This window comes from Canis aureus, chromosome 19, assembly GCF_053574225.1.
Source record: "Canis aureus isolate CA01 chromosome 19, VMU_Caureus_v.1.0, whole genome shotgun sequence".
Taxonomy (NCBI): Eukaryota; Metazoa; Chordata; class Mammalia; order Carnivora; family Canidae; genus Canis; species Canis aureus.
This window is the reverse complement of record NC_135629.1, coordinates 55130619-55151860: the sequence shown is the minus strand read 5'-3', so window position 1 is coordinate 55151860 and position 21242 is coordinate 55130619. Positions and strand designations below refer to the sequence as shown.

The following is a 21242-nucleotide window of genomic DNA, read 5'->3' as shown; positions in this document are numbered from 1 at the left end:
AGAACGCCTGGCCCACAGGGAGCCCCAGTGTTGGCTACTAGTACTTCCTAAGTCATCATCCTCTTTATTCAGGAAGTCAAAGCTGGCCCAACAGTCGCAATGCACATCAACAGCTCAAAGTTCCTCTCATTGGGATGCCCACCTGGGTGGCTCAGCGGTTAAGCATCTGGTCGTGATCCCGGGGTCCTGGGATCGATCTTGCATCGGGCTCCCTGCGTGGAGCCTGCTTCTCCCTCGGCCTGTGTCTCTGCCCCTCTCTGTCTCTCGTGAATGAATAAATAAATAAATAAATATTTTAAAACAAAAACAGGTTTCTCCCGTTGGCAGGGTACTTTGCGCCACGCTGAGAGAGGCACATGTTAACCCCTCATTGAAGCCCTTACCAGGAGGTCAGGAGTCATTAACCCCTTTCACAGATAGGGATACTGAGGCTCAGAGAGGAGAAATGACCTGCTCCACGTCCCCGAGCCAGGGCTTGAATCCAGGAGTGTGGACACCACGGTCTGCACCACAGTCTGCACACGCTAAGCCCCTTCCCTCAACACGTGGCTGCTAGTACAGGCTTGGAGCACAGGCTGTAAGCGACCGGGCTGGGGAGAGAGGAGAATCCCTCCAACCCGAGGCCCAGGGGGAGACACGGGACTGATCTTGAGGGCCCGCTCTGGGCCAGTGCTCTGCAGACTCCACCATACTCATGCATCCCTTCTGTCTCCTCGCTCACGCATTCAACGAAAACATGTGAAGTCTACACTGTGTGCCGGGGACACGGCACTGAACCCATCAGGGCCCTCAGGAAGACAGACAGGGGCTGAGCAAGTAAAGCCACGCAGGGCTATGGTGACAGGACCCAGAGACTCAGGAAACTTCAGTCTGGGAGGCGTGACACAGCCTCTCCGAGGTGGCATGGCATTTAAGTGGAGATGGAACATTTGAGAGGGACTCAGTTGTGGGGGAAGCCGGAGGAAGGGCATTCCAAGGAGAGGAACAGCCAGTGCAAAGGCCCCGCGGCAGGACCATGCCTTGTGGGTTAGAGGAATAGTGTGGAGGCCTGAGCAGCTGGGTTAACAAGGTAACGGTTCCCAGAGAGTCACAACACCAGTGAGAAATGCAGACTGCTGGGGATCCCTGGGGGGCTCAGTGGTTTAGCGCCTGCCTTCGGCCCGGGCGTGATCCTGGAGTCTCGGGATCGAGTCCTGCGTTGGGCTCCCTGCATGGAATCTGCTTCTCCCTCTGCCTGTGTCTCTGCCTCTGTCTCTCACTCTGTCTCTCATGAATAAATAAATAAAATCTAAAAAAAATGCAGACTGCAAAATTATGCATCTGCTAGGGGATGGGATGAAGCAAAAAAGCACTATTTGTGTCAATGGTTGGGTGTTTATGTGATGGGGTTCTGCGTGGCCTTTTTGTTTCTTGGACACGAGAAGCCCCTGTGCCCATTTTACAGATGAGCAAAGAGCCCAGGGTCACCGAGCTAGCCAACGAGTGGAGACGGGATTGGACACCAGGAAGCTTACTGATTCCCTTAGATTCCTGACTCTCCACGCACACATTCTGATTCCAGCGTCTGTTGCTGGACCCAAGGGAGGGTCTGCTCAACTCCCAAAGCTGCCCTAGCAGCTCCCTAGCTCACCCCAGCCTCGGGCACGTTCACTGGCCCCATCTGTAAAACATAAAGGACCATAGTTACCCACCCAGTCTGTTGGGACTTCGCTTGTGTAGAGCGTGATGGGGCAGGGCCCACACACAGGAGGGCGTGTTGCTAAGTGTTTACAGAACCGCATTCAGAAGGGCCCCCCCAGTGAGGACGGGGCCCCCTGGACCCGGCTTGTGTTCCAGATCACCTGGACGGCCGGGGCAGTGGCCAAGAACTGCAGCCTGTCTAATGCCGCAGAAAAGCAGGAGGTGGTGGTCAGCTACCTTCCTCTCAGCCACGTTGCAGCTCAGATGATGGATGTCTGGATACCCATGAAGATCGGGGCTTTCATCTACTTTGCTCAGCCAGATGCTCTCACGGTAAGGCTGAGGGCAGCCCCGGGGGTCAGTGGATGGTTTTGTCAAGCCCCCGATTCAGGGGTTCCTGCTCTATCCTCATCTTATGCTCCATTTAGGCGCAATGAAAACAGCTGACCTCGTTCTTTTAGTTTTTACCTTTACCCAAGCCAGGGCTGCCGCATATGGTTGTACGGATTGTACACTGAACAACCCAAAACTACGATGTGACTAGTATTGAAAGCAGAATGGGTGTGTGTGTATGTAGTTTTGTTTTTTTTTTTTTTTTAAGTCACATTCCCAGCACCAAAAAGCTCCAAAACCCAAACCCATCTCAAAGCTCTTAACCACATCTACAAAGTCCCTTTTGCTATAAAAGAGAACATAGAGCAGCCTGGGTGGCTCAGCGGTTTGGCGCTGCCTTCAGCCCGGGGTGTGATTCTGGGGATACGGGATCAAGTCCCACGTCAGGTTCCCTGCATGGAACCTGCTTCTCCCTCTTCCTGTGTCTCTGCCTCTCTCTCTGTCTTTCTCTGTCTCTCTCATGAATAAATAAAATCTTAAAAAAAAATAAAAGAGAACATATTCACAGGTTCTAGGGGGCTCTGGGGTGACATCTTTGGGGAACATCAAGCAGGTGGTCTTAGGGCCTTTGTAATTCCTTCTGGAAGATTCGTCCTCCAGTTCTTTGCACGGTAGACTCGTCATTTTTTTTTTCCACTTTGGTATCTCCTTGGCCCCTCTGCCCACCCCCCTGACCCCCCACCCCAGGGCTCGGTGTCTGAGATGTTGCAGCCACCCAATAAATACTTTCTTCTCCGGCTGATTGCGTCAGGTGCACTCACACCCCTCTGGGACCTGAGAAGCACCCCAACGTCCTTATCAACTCCAAATACCGTCAACAGTTTCCAAACAACCGACCCAACACCGGGCGGGTGATAAGGGGATCTGAACGTTCTAAGAAATTGCCACGGGGTTTCCAAAGTGGCTGCCCCGTTTCGTGCCCACCACCCTGCTCCCCAGGAGCGCACGAGAGGCAGGGCTTGTCCCCACCCTCACTGCCACGGGGCTGCCGCTCACAGGCACTGCTGCTGTGTCCTAGTGGGTGGGAAGCGGGACCCCCTAATGACACGGTGGCGGGCGCCTCCTCGTGCACATGGTGGCCGGCTGTACACCTTCTTAGGGAACCGTCTGTGTGAATCTTTTGCTCATTTTTAAAATTTGGCTATCTTCCTATGGTTGGGCTTGAACAAATATTGGTTTGCAAACCCTGCCCCGGGTGGCGTGTCTTTTCATCTTTACGTCTAATGAAGTCACTTCTCTTTTCTTTCATGAGTGTGGTGCCACCTGCAAGAGACCCTTGTCTGCCCCGGGGCCGCAGAGCCTCTGCTTTAAGCTCTTCTGCTGGGGTCAGTGCTCCGGTCTGAGCTCACTCTTGTGTGTGGTGAGGAGACAGTAAACGGAGCTCTTGCTTTTACTTTTCAGGACGGGACTAGCCTTCCTTGCACTGAGTCCTACTGGCACTTTCCCGGACTGTGAATTGCTCCAAAATGTAAAGCCTCATGTTTGGATTTTCTGTTCCGTCCCATTGAACTGGACGTCCACCCTTACACCAAAACCGCATTGACCAGACTTTTCTGGCTTTCTGGCAAGGCTGACCACCTTGACCTGGTTTGCCTGGGACATTCCCAACTTTATGACCTAAAATCCCACATTCCGGGAACCCTTTCGGTTCTGAGCAAACCAGGACAGCCAATCATCCTACCTTATGATAAATTCCAAAGTTGGGTAGGAGTTCTTCCCATTGGTTCTTCTTTTCCAAAAGTCGCTTTGGTCATTCTAGGTCCTCTGCATTTCCGTATAAATGTTGAGACGGGGCCTGTCAATCTGTGTAGAAAAGCCTGCCTGGATTCTGAGAGGGACTGTACCGAGCCCACAGACAGATTTGGAAACAAATCTTAAATCCTTTTTAACAGTTACGCAACACTCCGCCGCATCCTGGGGTCAGGTTTTGTTGCCAATCTGTGCTCTCCACCAAATCCCTAGAGAGAGAGAAATGCGATGGGTCACAGCCAGCCAGTGGGTTGGCTCCCCTGGGTGGGGCGCTCACCCCGGTCCAATCAGCCGAGAGAAGCTTCTCCTAGGCCGAGCTGGATGGCTGGTGGGGGAAAATGGACATCTGGGTTCCAAGCAAGGTGCAGGTGTGGCTAACCCAGCTCGGTCCCTTGCAGGGCACCCTGATCAACACTCTGCTGGAAGTAAAGCCTACAGCCTTCCTGGGGGTGCCCCGAATTTGGGAGAAGATGCAGGAGAAGATAAAAGAAAGTGGTGCCAAATGCTCAAGCTTGAGGAAGAAGGTGTTTTCATGGGGAAGAATTATTGGCTTAAAGGTCAATACAAAAAGGATGTTTGGGTAGGTGGAGGGTCCAGCAGTGGCTGGGCAGGGAGAGGGCCACGGGTAAGGGGGCTCAGCCTTCTCCAGGAGGTGGTGCCCATCAAGCCCCATTCGGCTCCAGGGCTGAGCTGCCCTTCTCGTTCTTATTCACAGGGTCCACGACACTACCATGAGCTACCGCGTGGCAAAGGCCCTCGTGTTCAGCAAAGTCAGGAACGCCCTTGGCCTTGATCAATGCCAAATTCCTATCAGCGGGGCTGCACCCCTCAACCCAGAGACCTCTGAGTTCTTCCTAAGCCTGGACATACCTATAGGCGAGATGTACGGGATGAGCGAAAGCACAGGACCCCACACCACATCCAGCCGCAATAACTACAAGATTCACAGGTACTCTGTCCTCCAGCAGCACTGGGTATGGGGGTTATAGGTGGGAGGGTGGGCGAGCCACTGGGCTAAGGTGAACCCTGACCTGAATCTCCAGAGTGACTCCTGTTCTCCAGCCTCCAAGCCCTGAATCTTCACAACCAGGGAAGCGCCCCCATTTGTCAAATAGCCCACAGACAAGAAGGGCCCTTAGAATGTTCCATGGTCTCCCCCATGGTCACTTGTGGGTTTTGTCTCCAGATAGCCCCCTCCCCAGGCTCCCCCACTCCGGGTTCACCTCTTGAGACCCCGGACCCTTCATCTCCACCATGCTCCATCCCAAACACATCCACGGGCCCTTTCTGGCTTTCTCTCAAGCTCAGCTGGCCCCGGGCTGCAGGAGTGAACCCAATGACACTGACGCAGGAAGAACACCAAGACAGTTCTGCTCTTTGGGTCCCACAGCCACAGAATCTCCCACCATCTCTCCCTGACCCCCTCTCTGCTGTCACAAATGCCCACTGCAGTTTTTCCAAAACCAAAGAGTGGGCCTTCCCTAAAGAGCAGTGACCTTGCCCCAACCCTGGGTGAAAGGTACTAGTTTCAGCCTCTACCTTTCAATAGTGTTTTTCAATGAGGACTACGTGCCCATGTCCAAAAACTCAGGAGGCGACACAGTGAAAAGCTCCCTCCCTCCCACCTCAAATCTCCTGTGGGTCTGCTGAGGCCACCATAACAAGGTTCCACAAAACTTAAACCACAAGAGCTTTTTCTTACAATTCTGGAGAACACAGGTCCGAGATCAAGGTGTGGGCAGGCTGGTTCATGTCCGTCCCGGGCCCTTCCCTGCCGTTTGGTGGTTGCTGGCCATCCCTGGAGCTCCCGGCCTTGTAGATGTGTCCCCCGGATCTCCGCCTTCATCTTCTCGTGGTTCACCCTGTGTGCGTGTCTGAATTAAAAACCTCCCCTTCTTATAAGGACACCAGGCAGGCTGGATTTGGGGCCACCCTACTCCAGTATGATCTTAACTTAATTTAACTCATCACATCTGCAATGACCCGGTTTCCAGATCTGGTCATATTCTGAGGTGCTGGGGGTTAGCCCTGCAACACATGACGGGAGGGAGGGGTGCGCTTCAATCCCTGACACCCTCCCGGAGGCAAAACCACCACACCACTGCCTTCAAGCTAACCTGGCACAAGCAGTGCCTGGACACACATAATTTTGTTCCCCAAAAAAGCATTTTCTATGTTAAGCTGAACACAGAATCCATCCTCTCTGAACTATGACTTGCCATCTGGAGCTTGGGAACCAAACGAAGTCAGATAACCTGGTGTCCTTCGTTATCTGGGCTCGTGACACAGAACTGCAGAGTATTCTGCTGGGTGCCTGCACCAGCCTTTACTTAACTGGTCCTTGTACTGGTGGGTACTTTTGGCTTTTTCCCCATCATGTGTGGCCACAAACAATGCTGAAGCAAGCGTTTTGCATACACATCATCTATGGTGCTAAACCAGTTGGTAAAAAAGAAAGAAAGGAAAGAAAGAAAGAAAGAAAGAAAGAAAGAAAGAAAGAAAGAAAGAAAGAAAGAAAGAAAGAAAGGAAAGGTAAAGGCACCTCGGGGGCACCTGGGTGACTCAGTTGGTTAAGCATCTGCCTTTGGCTCAGATCGTGATCCCAGAGTCCTGGGATCCAGTCCCGCATCCGGCTCCCTGCTCAGCGAGGAGTCTGTTTCTCTCTCCCTCTGCCCCTTCCTCCTCTCCTGCCTTCTCTCTCTCACACAAATAAATAAAATCTTTTTAAAAATAAGGTACCTCAATGCAACTTTCACGTACATTCCTTTTGTTACAAGTTGAAAAAAAAAATCTTTGCATACATTTCAAATCCATCTGTATTTCCTTTTCTTCGAAATATCTATATGCTTCCTCATGCCCACCGGAGCCTGGAGAGGGTGAGAGCAGCAGATCCCAGCAGGGAGCCCAGGCTGCACACCCAGGCTGACCTCGGGGGGGTGACCTTGTCTCCCTGAGCCCTGGTCTCCCCCACCCCCACCAACTCCCTTCCCCAGCAGCTGTGGCAAAATCATGTCTGGGTGTAAGAACATGCTGTACCAGCAGAGCAAGGATGGCACAGGGGAGATCTGCATCTGGGGTCGGCACGTCTTCATGGGCTATCTGGAGATGGAAGATGCGACCATGGAGGCCATTGATGAGGAAGGCTGGCTACACACCGGGGACTTGGGCCGTGTAGACAGTCATGGTTTCCTCTACATCACCGGCCGCATCAAAGGTACTGGGGCTGGCTCTTCTGGGGCTTCCTGCGGGCAGGCCCACCCTGAACTTCAAACCCCTTTCTTTCCCTGTGACTCAGGGAGAATAATAATCTGCAGGATTCAGTGAGGTGCCATAGAACAGGGATAAGCCAGCTCTTCCTGCTAAGGGCCTGACAGTAAATATTTTTTGGATCTGCGGGACACAGAGTTCACGTCACAGCTGCTCAGCTCAGCCGCGGGGGCACAAACGCAGCCACAGACAACCAGCAGACACACAGACGTGGCCACATGACAATACTAATGTCATCTGACTCTCATGTGTCACAAATTTTATTATTCTTTGCATTTCCTTCCAACCATGTAAAAATATAAAAACCGTTTTTAGCCTGTGGCCACACAAACACATGGACGATTGGATCTGACTCACAGGCTGTAGTTTGTCAACCTCTGATGCACACAGAGCGTTTGGCAGTGAGCCTGGCGTAGGCAGTAATTATGCAGTAAGCGGGCTAGGTTAGCACCATTCCCACGACAAGCAACAGAATAAGTTTGAGCGAAAAGGAGAAACTATTGGCTCAAAATGGAGAAGTCTGAAAAGTCCCACTTCAGGCTTGGCTGGATCCAGGTGCCAGAATAACATCAAAGGAATTGCTTTATCTTTCTCTTCCTGAGCCGTCCTTGGTGTTGGGGCCACTCTTGGAGAGGCTTTTCCCACTGGGTGACGAGACGACTGCCAACAGTCGAGGCTCGTCTGAAGCACCAATGGGCAGCAAAAGTTTTAGGTCTGGCCTCTGACTGGATCCCATTTAAAAATGAACCGCTGCAGAGAGTAGAGTATGCTGACAGGTCGGATCTGGTCACATGCTCATCCCCGTAGCCCTGGCCCAAACCACAAGCGGTTCGAGATGGGTAAGAGTTCCCTGAAGAAAAAGTGGGTTGGATACCTGAGTCGGTGGCAGACTCCACCCGCGGGTGTCCAGCGCAAACATATGATTACCACCGCCTTGACCGCAGTACGGATGGCTGAAAGATCCTGGGGTGAGAACAGAGTCTGGGTGGGTGGGACGGGAGGCAGCCAGCATCCTTAGATGAGAGAGCAGGTGGAACATATCTGGGACAGGAGGAGGAGCTCTTGGAGAATTTGAGAGGCTGGGGGAACAGCTGACACAATTCACTGGAAGGTTCTTCGGGGGTTGCCAAATGGCAGACAAATCAGGAGACAAGAGATGGGGCATGGCCAGAGGCGCTGCACTGTCTTCCAAGCAAGACTTCTGAAGGACTTGGGACAGTGCTGTCCAAGTGAAGTGCACAGGACTTGGACATTGGATGGGAATTCCAAGGAGACAAGGGAGGAGAGGCAGAGTGACACTGGGTCTGTGGCTTGGAGAAAGGCATGATGGGCGTCCCGGCCATGGGCAGGGGTGGTCCTCTGCTTCTGGGGTTTTCTAAGTGAGCGGTCATCTGTGCCAGCTTTTGTCCCCGCTCATCCTTTCGTCCCATCCCTGCTGAAGCCTCACTGAGCCACGCTTTGTTCCAGAAATCCTCATCACGGCTGGCGGTGAGAACGTGGCCCCTGTTCCCATTGAGAACATGGTTAAAGAGAAGATCCCCATAATCAGTAATGCCGTCTTAGTGGGAGATAAGGCAAAGTTTCTGAGCATCCTGCTGACGCTGAAGGTAACATTGGGTCTGCCGTCCTGCGGGGGTCTCCACCCCAGGGTCCAGAGGGCGCACCCCCCGTGGCCCGGGACCCACTTCCTGGTCCTCAGGTGTGGCCAGGGAGTGAGTGTGGTCACTGGGTGTGGTGACAAGGGTGTCCTGGGGGCAGTGTGAGGTCGATAGGAGGAATGGAGAGCCACTGGACAAGCTAAGCTTGGAGGCCATTCAGTTCTGCCGGAAACTGGGGAGCCATGTGTCCACCGTCTCTGAGATTTTGGAGCTACAGGACCCCCTGGTCTACAAGGCCATCCAGCAAGGCATAGATGCTGTGAATCAGGAAGCCATTTCCAATGCGCAGAGGATCCAGAAGTGGGTCATCCTGGAGAAGGACTTTTCTGTCCACAATGGAGAGCTGGGTGAGCAGCCCGGAGAGCAGGTGGCCTGGTCCCCTGCTCATGTCCAGGGCTACATGGGCTCCGGGGAGATGTGCCCTTTTCTGGGGGTCTGAGGGTCCACTTCCAGCTCACAGCTCTCCCCCAAACACACACGTCCCTTCTCCTCCTCCCCACCCCCACACCACGCATGTGCCCACGCACGCACACGCACACATGCGCACATGTCCCTCCTCCCCAGGGCAGCACACCCTCTGCTCTAGGAATAAAAGCCAAACTCCTCATTCTGACTCTGCATGATCTTTCTCCTGCTGACCTCTCCTTTTCAGTTTCCCTGCTGTTCCCACAACTCTTCAAGCACAGTTCCACCTCAGGGCCTTTGCACCTACAGCTCCCTTGACCTGGAATGCCCTCCCCCCTCACTTCTTTGGCTCCTCCTCATTGTCTAGGTCTCACCCTACAGGTCACTTCCTCGAGTGGCCTTTTTCTGACCATCCTGGCTAACGGGACTCACCACCGCCCTTAATAGGCGGCCCTGCCGCTCACCATCATACCCCCCTATACTGCTGCCATCTTGTCCCCGTAACACAGCATAGTCTGAAATTACCTACCCTACGTATTAGCTGATCTTTGTCCGTCTGCCCCATGAAGGGAGGGCTCACTCCCGGGTGGGTGGGGGTCCTGCTTTCCATCGATGTCCCTTCTGGGGCTTGTTCTCAGCACTCAGCTGTAGTCTGATGGCATGGATTACAGAGTTAGAGTGAACGGCAAACACACAACCTCCAACAACTTGGGTTCAAGTCCTGCCCCCTCCAAGTGACTTGGCCCTCTGATCCTTAGTTCTTTCAACCACAAGTTGAAAATGCAGTCCTGAGGTGGGGGGTTGCTCAGGATCCAGCTGGGGAAGCCTGAACGCTGTGGTGACCCAGAGCCCATGAGCAGCCTGGGGTGTGGTTCAGGGCCTGAATTCAAGTCTTGCCCCTGCCATGCACATGCTGGGTCACTTCAGAGCAACTGGCCCTCTCTGAGCCCATTTCCTCACCTGTAAAATCGGGGTGGCATGCCTTCTCCGCTGGGGGCATTGTCCACACGAGGCACGGAGTTCAGAATGCTGTCTGCCTGGCAGCTCACACAGTCCTCCCCACAGCCCAGGGCGAGGGCAGGACGGTCATCCCCATGCCGATGGTGACGGCGGTGTGCCCACGAAGTCGATGGCAGAGTCAGCCCCGGTCACGGGACCCTGTTGGCCACACACGGGACATGCGAACTTTTATTTTATCCCCACATCTGAACTGGTCTCTCCTTTCTCGATAGGTCCGACGACCAAGATTAGGAGACATTTTGTAACCCAGAAATACAGAAAGCAAATTGAAAGCTTTTACCGCTGACTTCTCTGGTGGAGCTGCTCTTGGCGGTCCCAACGGTGAGACTGGCTTTGCTGGGCTGTGCCTTGAACAAGTCCAACAGACGTGGTCTCTCCTCTGTGGCAGGCGGGTCTGTGCGCAGAGCTGGAGAGGCCATGCACGAATGTACATTTGCTTGCCAGGGATTCTAGGTCATGCTTTCTCTACCAGAGAAATTCCCAAATGTTATATTGTAGCTTATCTGGAGCAGGCCTTTGGTCAGAAACCTTGGTGGGATTAAGTGCCACTTGCCAGGAACCCAGAGAACGAGGCGTGGTGGCCCATCACAGAGGGTAAGGGATAGGGATTTGAACAACTCTTACCCACCCACCCCCATTCCTCTCCTTTCCCCAAGTCTCATCCATCAGAGGCCCCCAAACACCAGGGGTCACTCACTGATAGAATCCAGCTAGATGCAAGAGTAGGAGGACAGTAGAACAAATTCTCAGTTGTCCCAAAGGCCACTTGTAATCCTTTCATGGTCAAATCATGGTCTTCTGATGCCCCCACCCAACTCGCCCACATTAGCTTGCTAGGGCTGCAGCTACCAAAGTACCACGGACTTGGTGGCTTGCACCACAGGAATTTATTTTCTGGAAGTCCAAGAGCAAGGTACTGGCTGGTTGGGTTCTACTGAGGCCTCTCTCCCTGGCTCACAGATGTGGTGCTTGGGTCGGCATTTCCTTTTGTTACAAGGACACGTCGTACTGGATCAGGGCCCACCCTAATGGCTTCTTTTCAACTCAATCACCTCTTTGGAGACTCTATCCCCAAATGAAGTCACATTCTGAGGTCTTGGGGGTTAGGGCTTCCACATATGAATCTTAAGCAGACTCCCTGCTGAGCACAGAGCCCACTGTGGCGCTTGATCTCATGACCTTGAGAGGGGAGCATGATTCAGTCCAGCATGCCACCATGTCCACTTTCTATGTTGTTGACTGGCTTAACTCCTCCACACCTTCACTGGCCAAAGTCTCCTGAGTAAGCCCAGCAGTAACACACATCACGTTCACCATTCTGAATCTTTTGAGAGACTTACAATTGCACTTTGCGGTTGGGTGAAAGACCATCTGACATTGATGTGGGGGTGGGAGACGGACCCTCTATACCTGGGCCGAACAAAATGGCAGCAGCGGTAAGTATAAAACACATACTGGGTTGTAAAGACTGGGTATAAAACAGAATATCAAATATCTTGTTCATATTTTGAAATATTGATTAAATGTGGAAATAACACTATCTTAGACATGCTGGCTTTAAAAATGTATTACTGGGATCCCTGGGTGGCGCAGAGGTTTGGCGCCTGCCTTTGGCCCAGGGCGTGATCCTGGAGACCCGGGATCGAATCCCACATCGGGCTCCCGGTGCATTGAGCCTGCTTCTCCCTCTGCCTGTGTCTCTGCGCCTCTCTCTCTCTCTCTGTGACTATCATAAATAAATAAAAATTTAAAAAAAAAAAAAAAAAATAAAAAAAATAAAAATGTATTACTTAAGTTAGTTTCACCTATTTTTTTGTATGTGGCTATCAAAAATTTTTTAAAGATTTTGTTTTAGAGAGAGAGCATGTACGAGCAGGGGGAGGGGCAGAGGGAGACGGAGAGAGAGAATCTTAAGCAGACTCCCCGCTGAGCACAGAGCCCACCGTGGGGCTTGATCTCATGACCCTGAGAGCATGACCTCAACTGAAATTAAGAATTGGATGCTTAACCAACTGAGCCTCAGCTACCAGAAAAATTTTACATAGGTGGCCCACGTGGTATTTCTCGTGGATAGTGGTGCTCTAAAGTTCATCAGAGAGGGGTTCAATTGTTTTTCTAATTGGATCCATTCATTCAGGAATATTTTCATCTTACAGTAACTGTGGGATCTCAGAGAGTGAACACACATATTTCAAGGCTCTCCAGGTGATAACCTTTCTCCGCTCTCCAGCCTCCAAAAGAATGACCTCACTGTGACACATGATTTGCCTGTATAGGGACTTTCACTCCTGTTTTTAAGAAGCTAGATTCCCTACGGATCAATCTCTTGATTATTCACCTGTTAAAGAGATTCCCCCACTGGGACCTGGCAAGCCTTTTGAAACAACAGGATCATCACAGATCTCTGAATTCCTATGAACCTTCAAGGCATGATCCCAAAAAAGCTTACAGGTAGGTCTATAAAGAACTGCTTGTTTTAGAAGAAAGATCTCATCTCATGGGTTCCAATTAGATTTTTTTTTCCTCCCCAGAGGACTGGCTGAGACATGAGAAAGAAAAGCCTTTACAAATTTGAAGAAGTGAGTCCTCAAACCAACGCATCTTCCTAGAAGCAATGGAAACCCTTCCAACAAGTTCTGATAATAAAGTACTTCAGCATCCCATGTCCTGATCTTCAGCCCCAGATTCAAACATTTTGTCCTTTGTTGAGAAGTTCAGACTCTGAAATCAGTTCTGGGTTCAAATTCTGACTAGCTATGGGAGTTCAACCTTCTGCATCTGGAGTGGATGGGAATCTGTAAAAACAAACCCCCATCTCAAGGTGAAGGTATGCACTGAGAAGCCGTTGATACAGGTAAACTGTTATCATCAAAGCACCCATCAGTCTTGGTTAACAGCTATTATTTTATTTAAGATTTTATTTATTTATTTGAGAGAGACAGATAGCAAAAGACAGAGCATGAGTAGGGGGAAAGGGAGAAGCAGGCTCCCCACTGAGCAGAGAGCCCGATCTGGGACTCAATCGCAGGACCCTGGGACCATTACCTGAGCCAAAAGCACACGCTCCACTGACTGAGCCACCCAGGTGCCCAACAGCTATAGTTCTTGATGAAACTCATCTTGAGTTTCGCTATTGTCATAAGGCCCAAAATAACAGCAACTTAAAGAAGACAGAAGTTCATTCCTCTTTCATCCAAAAGTCCATGTATAGGAGCACTGGGGTGGCTCTGTGGTTGACTGTCTGCCTTTATCTCAGGTCATGATCCTGGGGTCCTGGGATCGAGTCCCGTGTCAGAATCCCCACAGGGAGCCAGCTTCTCCCTCTGCCTGTGTCTCTACCTCTCTCTGTCTATCTCTCATGAATAAAGTCATGTGGACTTTAAAAAACAAAAAAGTCCACAAATAGGCAGACCAAAGCCGAGACAGCAAATCCACAGTGTCGGTCCCTGAAAGATCAGTAGAAAGGATGCCTCCCAGGCCAGAGGAGGACAGCCTATTAGAACAGGAGGAAGAAAATCTCCAGTCTTTTAAGGTTCTAGATACCCAGATGCAGCCTAGGGCCCCTTTTCTTTTTAAAATGTAAAATTATAAATAGATCAGAAATGTATGAAGATATTCTCCTTACAAAAAAAAAAAAAAAACCACAAACGCAATGCCTATAGGCTAATGTTATTTTTGATGGCTTTCCCCATCTACCTGGTAACTTTTTAGTTTTATTTTTTCATATGTAAGTACAGCCTATCCTTTTTTTTCAGATTCTGTATTTTAAGTTTGCCTGCTCACTAAAATTTATTTGTTAATCCCCAAATCAATACTGCCAGCACTTTTGTGGCCATCTGTGGATATGGTCAGACCAGTGAAATATCTGAATTGCCCAACGTTCACTCCCAGCTGAGGTCAAACACAGTGCTGTCCTGCCTTCTTGCTTCAGCTCATGCTGCAAATGCATGTCCTTCTGAGGACCTATTTAGTGGCATGTTTTTGCATTTTTGTTGGGTGATGTCACTGTTGAAAGCAGCCTCTACTTCTCATGCCAAAATGCTGTCTAGTGTTCCTGAGTACAAGAAAGCCGTGATGAGCCCAGGGGGAAAACGTTAGTTAGGTGTTAAATAAACATTCGTGCATGAATTATAGTGCTGTTGGCCATAAATTCCATGCTAATGAAGCAACAATGTATATTAAATAAGGTGTCCCTATGTGAACTGGTGCAGCCACTCTGGAAAACTGTGTGGAGGTTCCTCAAAGAGTTAAAAATAGACCTGCCCTACAACCCAGCAATTGCACTGTTGGGGATTTACCCCAAAGATTCAGATGCAATGAAACGTCGGGACACCTGCACCCTGATGTTTCTAGCAGCAATGTCCACAATAGCCAAACTGTGGAAGGAGCCTCGGTGTCCACCGAAAGATGAATGGATAAAGAAGATGTGGTTTATGTATACAATGGAATATTACTCAGCCATTAGAAACGAAAATACCCACCATTTGCTTCAACGTGGATGGAACTGGAGGGTATTATGCTGAGTGAAGTAAGTCAATCGGAGGACAAACAGTGTATGTTCTCATTCATTTGGGGAATATAAGTAATAGTGAAAGGGAATATAAGGGAAGGGAGAAGAAATGTGTGGGAAATATCAGAAAGGGAGACAGAACATAAAGACTCCTAACTCTGGGAAATGAACTAGGGGTGGTGGAAGGGGAGGAGGGCGGGGGGTGGGGGTGAGTGGGTGACAGGCACTGAGGGGGACACTTGACGGGATGAGCACTGGGTGTTATTCTGTATGTTGGTAAATTGAACACCAATAAAAAATTAATTTATTAAAAAAATTAAAAAATAAAAAAAAAATCCAAAGTGAAATATAAGACCAAAAAAAAAAAAAAAATAAGGTGTCCCTGAACAGTAAACATACATAAAGTTAGGTAGAAATTACTTTAGTTTTTTCTTCCAGGAAGAGGCAAGTTAGCACAGTGGTTGAGAATGTGGGGAGCAGAGGTGGGCAGCTACACGGAGGAGCAAGGGACAGGCTGAGAGGCCAAGGGTGTGGACTGGAGGGGAAAGCAGAGGCGGCAGGCTGAGGAGAGGAACAGTGTGGTCGAGAGGCTGGATACAGTGAGCAAATAAGTAAGTAGATATTTTTTAAGTAGAGCTAAGTTTCTCACTGGCAGAGAAGAAATTTAGGAAAAGGTTAGAAAGAACCACAAGATAATATATTTGAGTTAGAGGTACTGTACAAATTCACAGTTTCATGATATATACACACAGTTGCAGAACTATAGATGTGTTATATAAAAATATATCTACATACGTCTGTGTACCTACATACTTAGTCATGTGTATATACATGCACACATGTACATATGCACGTGTTTTCTATCTCTGCTCTGAGGGCCCAGCAGCAGTGGGCACACTAAATGGCCAGATCTTGGTTTCTAAATCCCATCTGCTACTAAAAGGAACCAGGGATGCTTGGGGAAATGTCTGATTCCAGGGCTAAGACAGGGAGTGTATAAGATGAGCCCAGAACATAGGAAGGAAGGAAGGAAAGACAGAAAGATAGAGAGATAGGACCTGTCAAAGGGCCAGAGGAACCAGCCAGAAGGGCTTTCCACTGGCTACATGGGGGCAATTTGCCTCCCAAAACAAAATGACAGTAACAGATTACAACCCACTGAATAACTGGTTATTGCTATTGTAATACAAAGTCATGAATAATGTAGAAGAAATGATGGGATTAGAAAGTCTATACCTGGGGATTCCTGGGTGGCTCAGCAGTTTGGCACCTGCCTGCGGCCCAGGGTGTATCCTGGAGTCCCGGGATGGAGTCCCACATCGGGCTCCCTGCATGAAGCCTGCTTCTTCCTCTGCCTGTGTCTCTGCCTCTCTCTCTCTCTCTCTCTGTGTCTCTCATTAATAAATAAATAAAATGTAAAAAAAGAAAGTCTACACCTGGCAATCATTATGCAGGTGGACAAACAGGAGTCGTCAGTAGACTCCATGGTCAGTGACTGGAGCTTTGATGATGGGGAAGACATTGACGTAATCTCATAGTACCTCTCTCCCACAAAATCCTGATCAGTTATAAAAGCAGGAAAACATAACTTGGCAAAAGATGATTTTCCAGATCACAAGGGTATATTAAGTTCTATTGATCATTATACACCATTGGAAGGGAAAGATGGTAGCAAACTGAGCTTCTTACACATTCAGTTGTTTAAAATATATCTTTAATATTCATATTTTTAGCCATTTAGACCCCACCTGCTTTGTCTATCACTTGATAGACACCCAAATGTACCACATATAAGATAAACACCAGAGCTATGAAAGACCCCAGAATGCTGTGCCCTTTGGAGCTCTCTGGCCCATAGACTCCCTGCCCAGCTACTGAAAATGTCACCTAGACAAATAAGCCCCTTCCCTCTGGGGTGTGGGGGTGGGTCCTTGCCTTCTTCCCCTTCTGGGCTGTTGGCTCTGTGCTGTTGTCTCATTCTGTGAGAGGCTTTCCCTGCATGTGAACCAAAGGGCTCCCCAAGTAAACCTGCTGTCACCTTGTGGTCACTCTCAGGCCCCCAGCTCCCCAACTCACTCCAGTGTTCTTGGAAGGAATATGACAGAAACTGTGCTAGGCTCCTCTTAGTGCAGTTATCAGGAAGCGATGTAAACCTGGACCACCTGATCAGATGTCTGGTCAGATGTCTTTCAGGTTCCCCCACCTTAAATATAAGTTAAAGAAAAAATTGGGGTTTGGCACTAGCAGGTCCCAAACTGCTGTGAAGGAGTAAACAACACAGAGCCAATTACACCAGGCCCTGGTTGGCTAACACTTGTATGACAAAAGCATGGCCCCAGTCATGGTGCACCCAAACTGGGGCTCATTCTACAGAATGTAAGGCCTGTGCTCTTCAAGACCATCCAGGAATGAAAGACAGAGCAAGTGAAAACTCGCTCCAGATTGAAGGAGTCTGAGGAGACCTGACAACTAAGTGCATATGATCCCAGGTTGTATCCTGGACCAGAAAGGAAGACCTTACTGGATCGGTTAAGAAACTATGAATGGGGTGTGAGGACTGGATGATCATGCAGTAATGATGACGTCCTGATCTGGGCTTATATGCTCGTTGTGTAGGTCAGTGTTGTTTGGGGGACACACACTGAAATATTTGTACGAAATGTCTGCAGGTTATCCTCAGAAAAAGATTATTGAGGGGCACCTGGGTGGCACAGTCAGTTAAGCATCCGACTCTTGGCTTTGGCCCTGGTCGTGATCTCAGGGTCGTGAGATCGAGCCCTGCATCGGGCTCAGCCCTCAGCATGGAGTCTGCTTGAGATTCTCTCTCCCTCTCCCTCTGCTCTTCTGCCCCCACCCCTTCTCACTCTCTCTCAAATAAATAAATCTTTACAGAAAGAAAAAGATTGATGATAATCTGGCGGGGGCAGGGGTAGTAGATGATGGAGGAAATGAATCTGCATAAAGAAGATAGTTCTTTGTACTATTATGGAAACTTTCCTGTGACCCTCAGATTTATTATTTCAAAATAAATTATTTAAAAGGCATATTAAAAGACATATACTTGGGGTGCCTGGGTGGCTCAGTTGGTTAAGCATCTTATTTGGCTCAAGTCATGACCTCTAGACTCTGGGATCGAGCCCCACCTCAGGCTCCCTGCTCAGTGGAAAGTCTGCTTCTCCCTCTCCCTCTGCCTGCCACTCCCCCTGCTTGCTCTCTCTCTCTCAAATAAATGAATAAAATCTTTAGAAAACATGCTATAGACACCTTTATCTGTGAAGCCGAATACAACCACCCCATTTGCTCTAACGACTGCATGGTGTTCCAGAGTAGGGATTTTGCATGGCACTCACCCACTCCCCTATCACTGGACATTTAGGTTGCTTCCACCTGTTCATTAACCATGCAGTGAATACCCCCATATCTGCTGCCCTGTGCACAGAGCATATCCCTTCAGATTCCTTCTTTGTTACACCAAGGATTCTTCTGGCAACTCAGCTATAGTTACAAAAGCCAGACTGAGTTCAGCTCTCCAGTTAATCAACCACGCTGACAACCAGAATGACTCCCGATGGCTTGGGCTAGGCTAATAAATCTACAATCTCCGCTCAGCACACCTACCTTGGTAAATTCATTTCCCCTTCCCTGGTTCAGCAGCCTCAGAATCCAATCCCACAGACAGTACCCAGATTTCCCGCCCAATCTAAATGAGCCAAATCTTGTAAATCGTTTGCAATTCTTCATCTCCAAGGTTTGGCTTTGTAAGTGGCCTCCTGAAGGACTCTTGAGACTTGACTGACTGCATTTTCAGTGTAGAGGCAAGGGGGGAGCTAGTGTGAACTCTGGCTTCTACTGCAAGGTTACTGCCTCTAGATGGCAGGAAGGGCTCCCTTTATTTTTATTTTATTTTTTCCTGGCAAGGGAGTCTGAATGGGATTTGAAAGTTCAGGATACTTGTACCCTGAAAATTACAGAGCACTTATGAAAGAAACTGAAGAGGACACAAAGAAATGAGAAAACATTCCACGCTCACAGGTTGGAAGAACACTGTTAAAATGTCTATACTACCCAAGGCAATCTACACATTTAATGCAATTCCTGTCTAAATGCCACCAGCATTTTTTCACAGAGTTAGAACAAACAATCCTAAAATTTGTATGGAACCACGAAAGACCTGGAATAGCCAAAGCAACCTTGAAAATGAAAACCAAACCTGGTGGAATCACAATTCTGGACTTCAAGCTACATTAAAAAGCTGTAGTCATCAAGACAGTATGGTACTGGCACAAAAATACATAGATCAATAGAACAGAACAGAAAACCCAGAGATAAACAAAGGACAACAACTAGACAACAACTAGATGGTGAATTAATCTTCAACAAAGCAGGAAAGAATATCCAATGGGAAAAAAGACAGTCTCGGGGATCCCTGGGTGGCTCAGCGGTGTGGTGCCTGCCTTTGGTCCAGGGCACGATCCTGGAATCCCGGGACCCAGTCCCACGTCGGGCTCCCTGCATGGAGCCTGCTTCTCCCTCTGCCTGTGTCTCTGCCTCTCTCTCTCTCTCTCTCTCATCTATCATGAATAAATAAAAATCTTTAAAAAAAAAGAAAAAAAGACAGTCTCTTCAACACATTGTGCTAGGAAAACTGGACAGCCACATGCAGAAGAGTGAAATTGGACAATTTTCTTACACCAGACACAAAAATAAATTCAAAATGGATGAAATACCTAAATGTGAGACAGAAAACCATCAAAATCTTAGAGGAGAAGACAGGCAGCAACCTCTTTAACCTCAGCCAGAGCATCTTCTTGCTAGATGTGTCTCTAGAGGCAAAGGAAACAAAGGCAAAATTGAACTATTGGGACTTTGTGAAGATAAAAAGCTTCTGCACAGCAAAGGAAGCAATCAACAATACTAAAAGGCAACCAGAATGGGAAAAGATATTTGCAAATGACATACTGGATAAAGGGCTAGTGTCCAAAATCTATGAAGAACTTATCACACTCAATACCCCAAAAACAAATCATCCAGTTAAGAAATGGGCAGAAGACATGAACAGACATTTCCCCAAAGAAGACATATAAATGGCCAACAGACACATGAAAAGATGCTCCAATCACTCGGCATCAGAGAAATATAAATCAAAACCACAATGAGGTATCCCCTCATACCTGTCAGAATGGCTAAGACAAGTAACTCAGGAAAAAAGAGATATTGGTGAGGATTCAAAGGAAGGGGATCGTTCTTATACTGTTGGTAGGAATGCAAACTGGTGCAGCCACTCTGGAGAACAGTTAAAAAGTTAAAAAGAGTTAAAAAGCTACTACACTACTTGGTATTTATCCAAAGGATACAAACATAGTGATTCAAAGGGGCATGTGCACCCCAAAGTTCACAGCAGCAAGGTCCACAATTGCCAAACTATGCAAAGAGCTCAAGTGTCCATTGACAGATAAATGGATGAAGATGTGGTGTGTCTATATATAGAGAGAGACACACGACAGAATATTACTCAGCCATCAAGAAGAATAAAGTCTTGTCATTTGCAAGGACATGGATGGAGCTAGAGTGGATTATGCTAAGTGAAAAAGTCAGAGAAAGACAAATGCCATATGATTTCACCCATATGTGGAATTTAAGAAACAGATGAACGTGTCGGAAGGGGAAGAAAAGAGAAGAGAGAGTGGCAAACTCTAAGAGACTCTTAATGATAGAGAACAAACTGAGAGCTGCTGAAGGGGAGTTGGGTGGAGATGGGCTAAATGGGTGACGGGCATTAAGGGGGGGGGGCACATGACGCGATGTGCCCTGTGTGTTATATGTAAGTGATAAATTATTAAATTTGACTCCTGAAACCAATATGACACCACATGTGAACTAACTAGAATTTAAATAAAAATTTGAAAAATAAATAAAAGTTCAAGGCACTCAAAGTCATACAGTCCAAATTACACCATTCCAATATTTCCATTCTTGGGGTACCGTTAACTCAAACAATGTCCTATCTTTTTTTAAAAAATTATTTATTTATTCATAACAGACAGAGAGAGAGAGGCAGAGACACAGGCAGAGGGAGAGGGAGAGAAGCAGGCTCCATGCAGGGAGCCTGATGCGGGACTCGATCCCGGGTTTCCAGGATCACACCCCAGGCCGAAGGCGGTGCCAAACCACTGGGCCACCAGGGCTGCCCATGCCCTAACTTCCATACAAAGGTCTGGCGAGGCTGTGAATTCACATCACATTATAATTCAGCAACCTACAGCTGGAAGAGGTATGAAATCACAAAACAGGGGCGCCTGGCTGGCTCAGTGGTTGAGCATCCGCCTTTGGCTCAGGTTGTGTTCCCAGAGTCCCAGGATCGAGTTCCACATTGGGCTCCCCACAGGGAGCCTGCTTTTCCCTCTGCCTATGTCTATGCCTCTCTCTGTATCTCTCTTGTAAATAAATAAATAAAATCTTTAAGAAAAAAAATCACAAAACATCCATAGAACTGGTTCTCTGAACATATTCAAGATAACAATTTGAACTCAGAGCCTGTCATTTTTCTCGAGCCCTCCCAT

At 48.7% G+C, this 21242-nt stretch overlaps 1 protein-coding gene and 1 long non-coding RNA gene across 22 annotated transcripts in view; one reads left to right on the top strand and one right to left on the bottom strand.

Annotated features, from left to right (window-relative positions):
- Positions 1 to 12849, top strand: part of LOC144290746 (long-chain-fatty-acid--CoA ligase ACSBG2-like) — a 39334-nt gene extending 26485 nt beyond the window's left edge. For 4 of the 13 annotated variants that reach the window (XM_077860293.1, XM_077860283.1, XM_077860288.1 and 1 more), the window contains 9 exons: positions 1837 to 2013; positions 4218 to 4402; positions 4538 to 4771; positions 6816 to 7036; positions 8557 to 8696; positions 8848 to 9094; positions 10385 to 10493; positions 12329 to 12623; positions 12704 to 12849. In XM_077860293.1, the coding sequence (XP_077716419.1) occupies positions 1837 to 2013; positions 4218 to 4402; positions 4538 to 4771; positions 6816 to 7036; positions 8557 to 8696; positions 8848 to 9094; positions 10385 to 10458 (1278 nt within the window). In that variant the 3' untranslated portion in view covers positions 10459 to 10493; positions 12329 to 12623; positions 12704 to 12849. Of the gene's footprint in view, positions 1 to 1836; positions 2014 to 4217; positions 4403 to 4537; positions 4772 to 6815; positions 7037 to 8556; positions 8697 to 8847; positions 9095 to 10384; positions 10494 to 10670; positions 10767 to 12328; positions 12624 to 12703 lie in introns of all 13 variants that reach the window. The other 9 variants (XM_077860287.1, XM_077860292.1, XM_077860286.1 and 6 more) reach the window with 7 other exon arrangements.
- The window catches only part of LOC144290750 (uncharacterized), a 54238-nt gene that overhangs the window by 28161 nt on the left and 4835 nt on the right, over positions 1 to 21242 (bottom strand). For 2 of the 9 annotated variants that reach the window (XR_013358299.1, XR_013358302.1), the window contains exons 1-4: positions 10113 to 11729; positions 9682 to 9804; positions 5525 to 5684; positions 3755 to 4031 (exon numbers count right to left, since the gene is read on the bottom strand). This is a non-coding gene — a long non-coding RNA (uncharacterized LOC144290750). Of the gene's footprint in view, positions 1 to 3754; positions 4032 to 5524; positions 5685 to 9681; positions 9805 to 10112; positions 11739 to 21242 lie in introns of those variants that run through there. The other 7 variants (XR_013358296.1, XR_013358295.1, XR_013358301.1 and 4 more) reach the window with 6 other exon arrangements.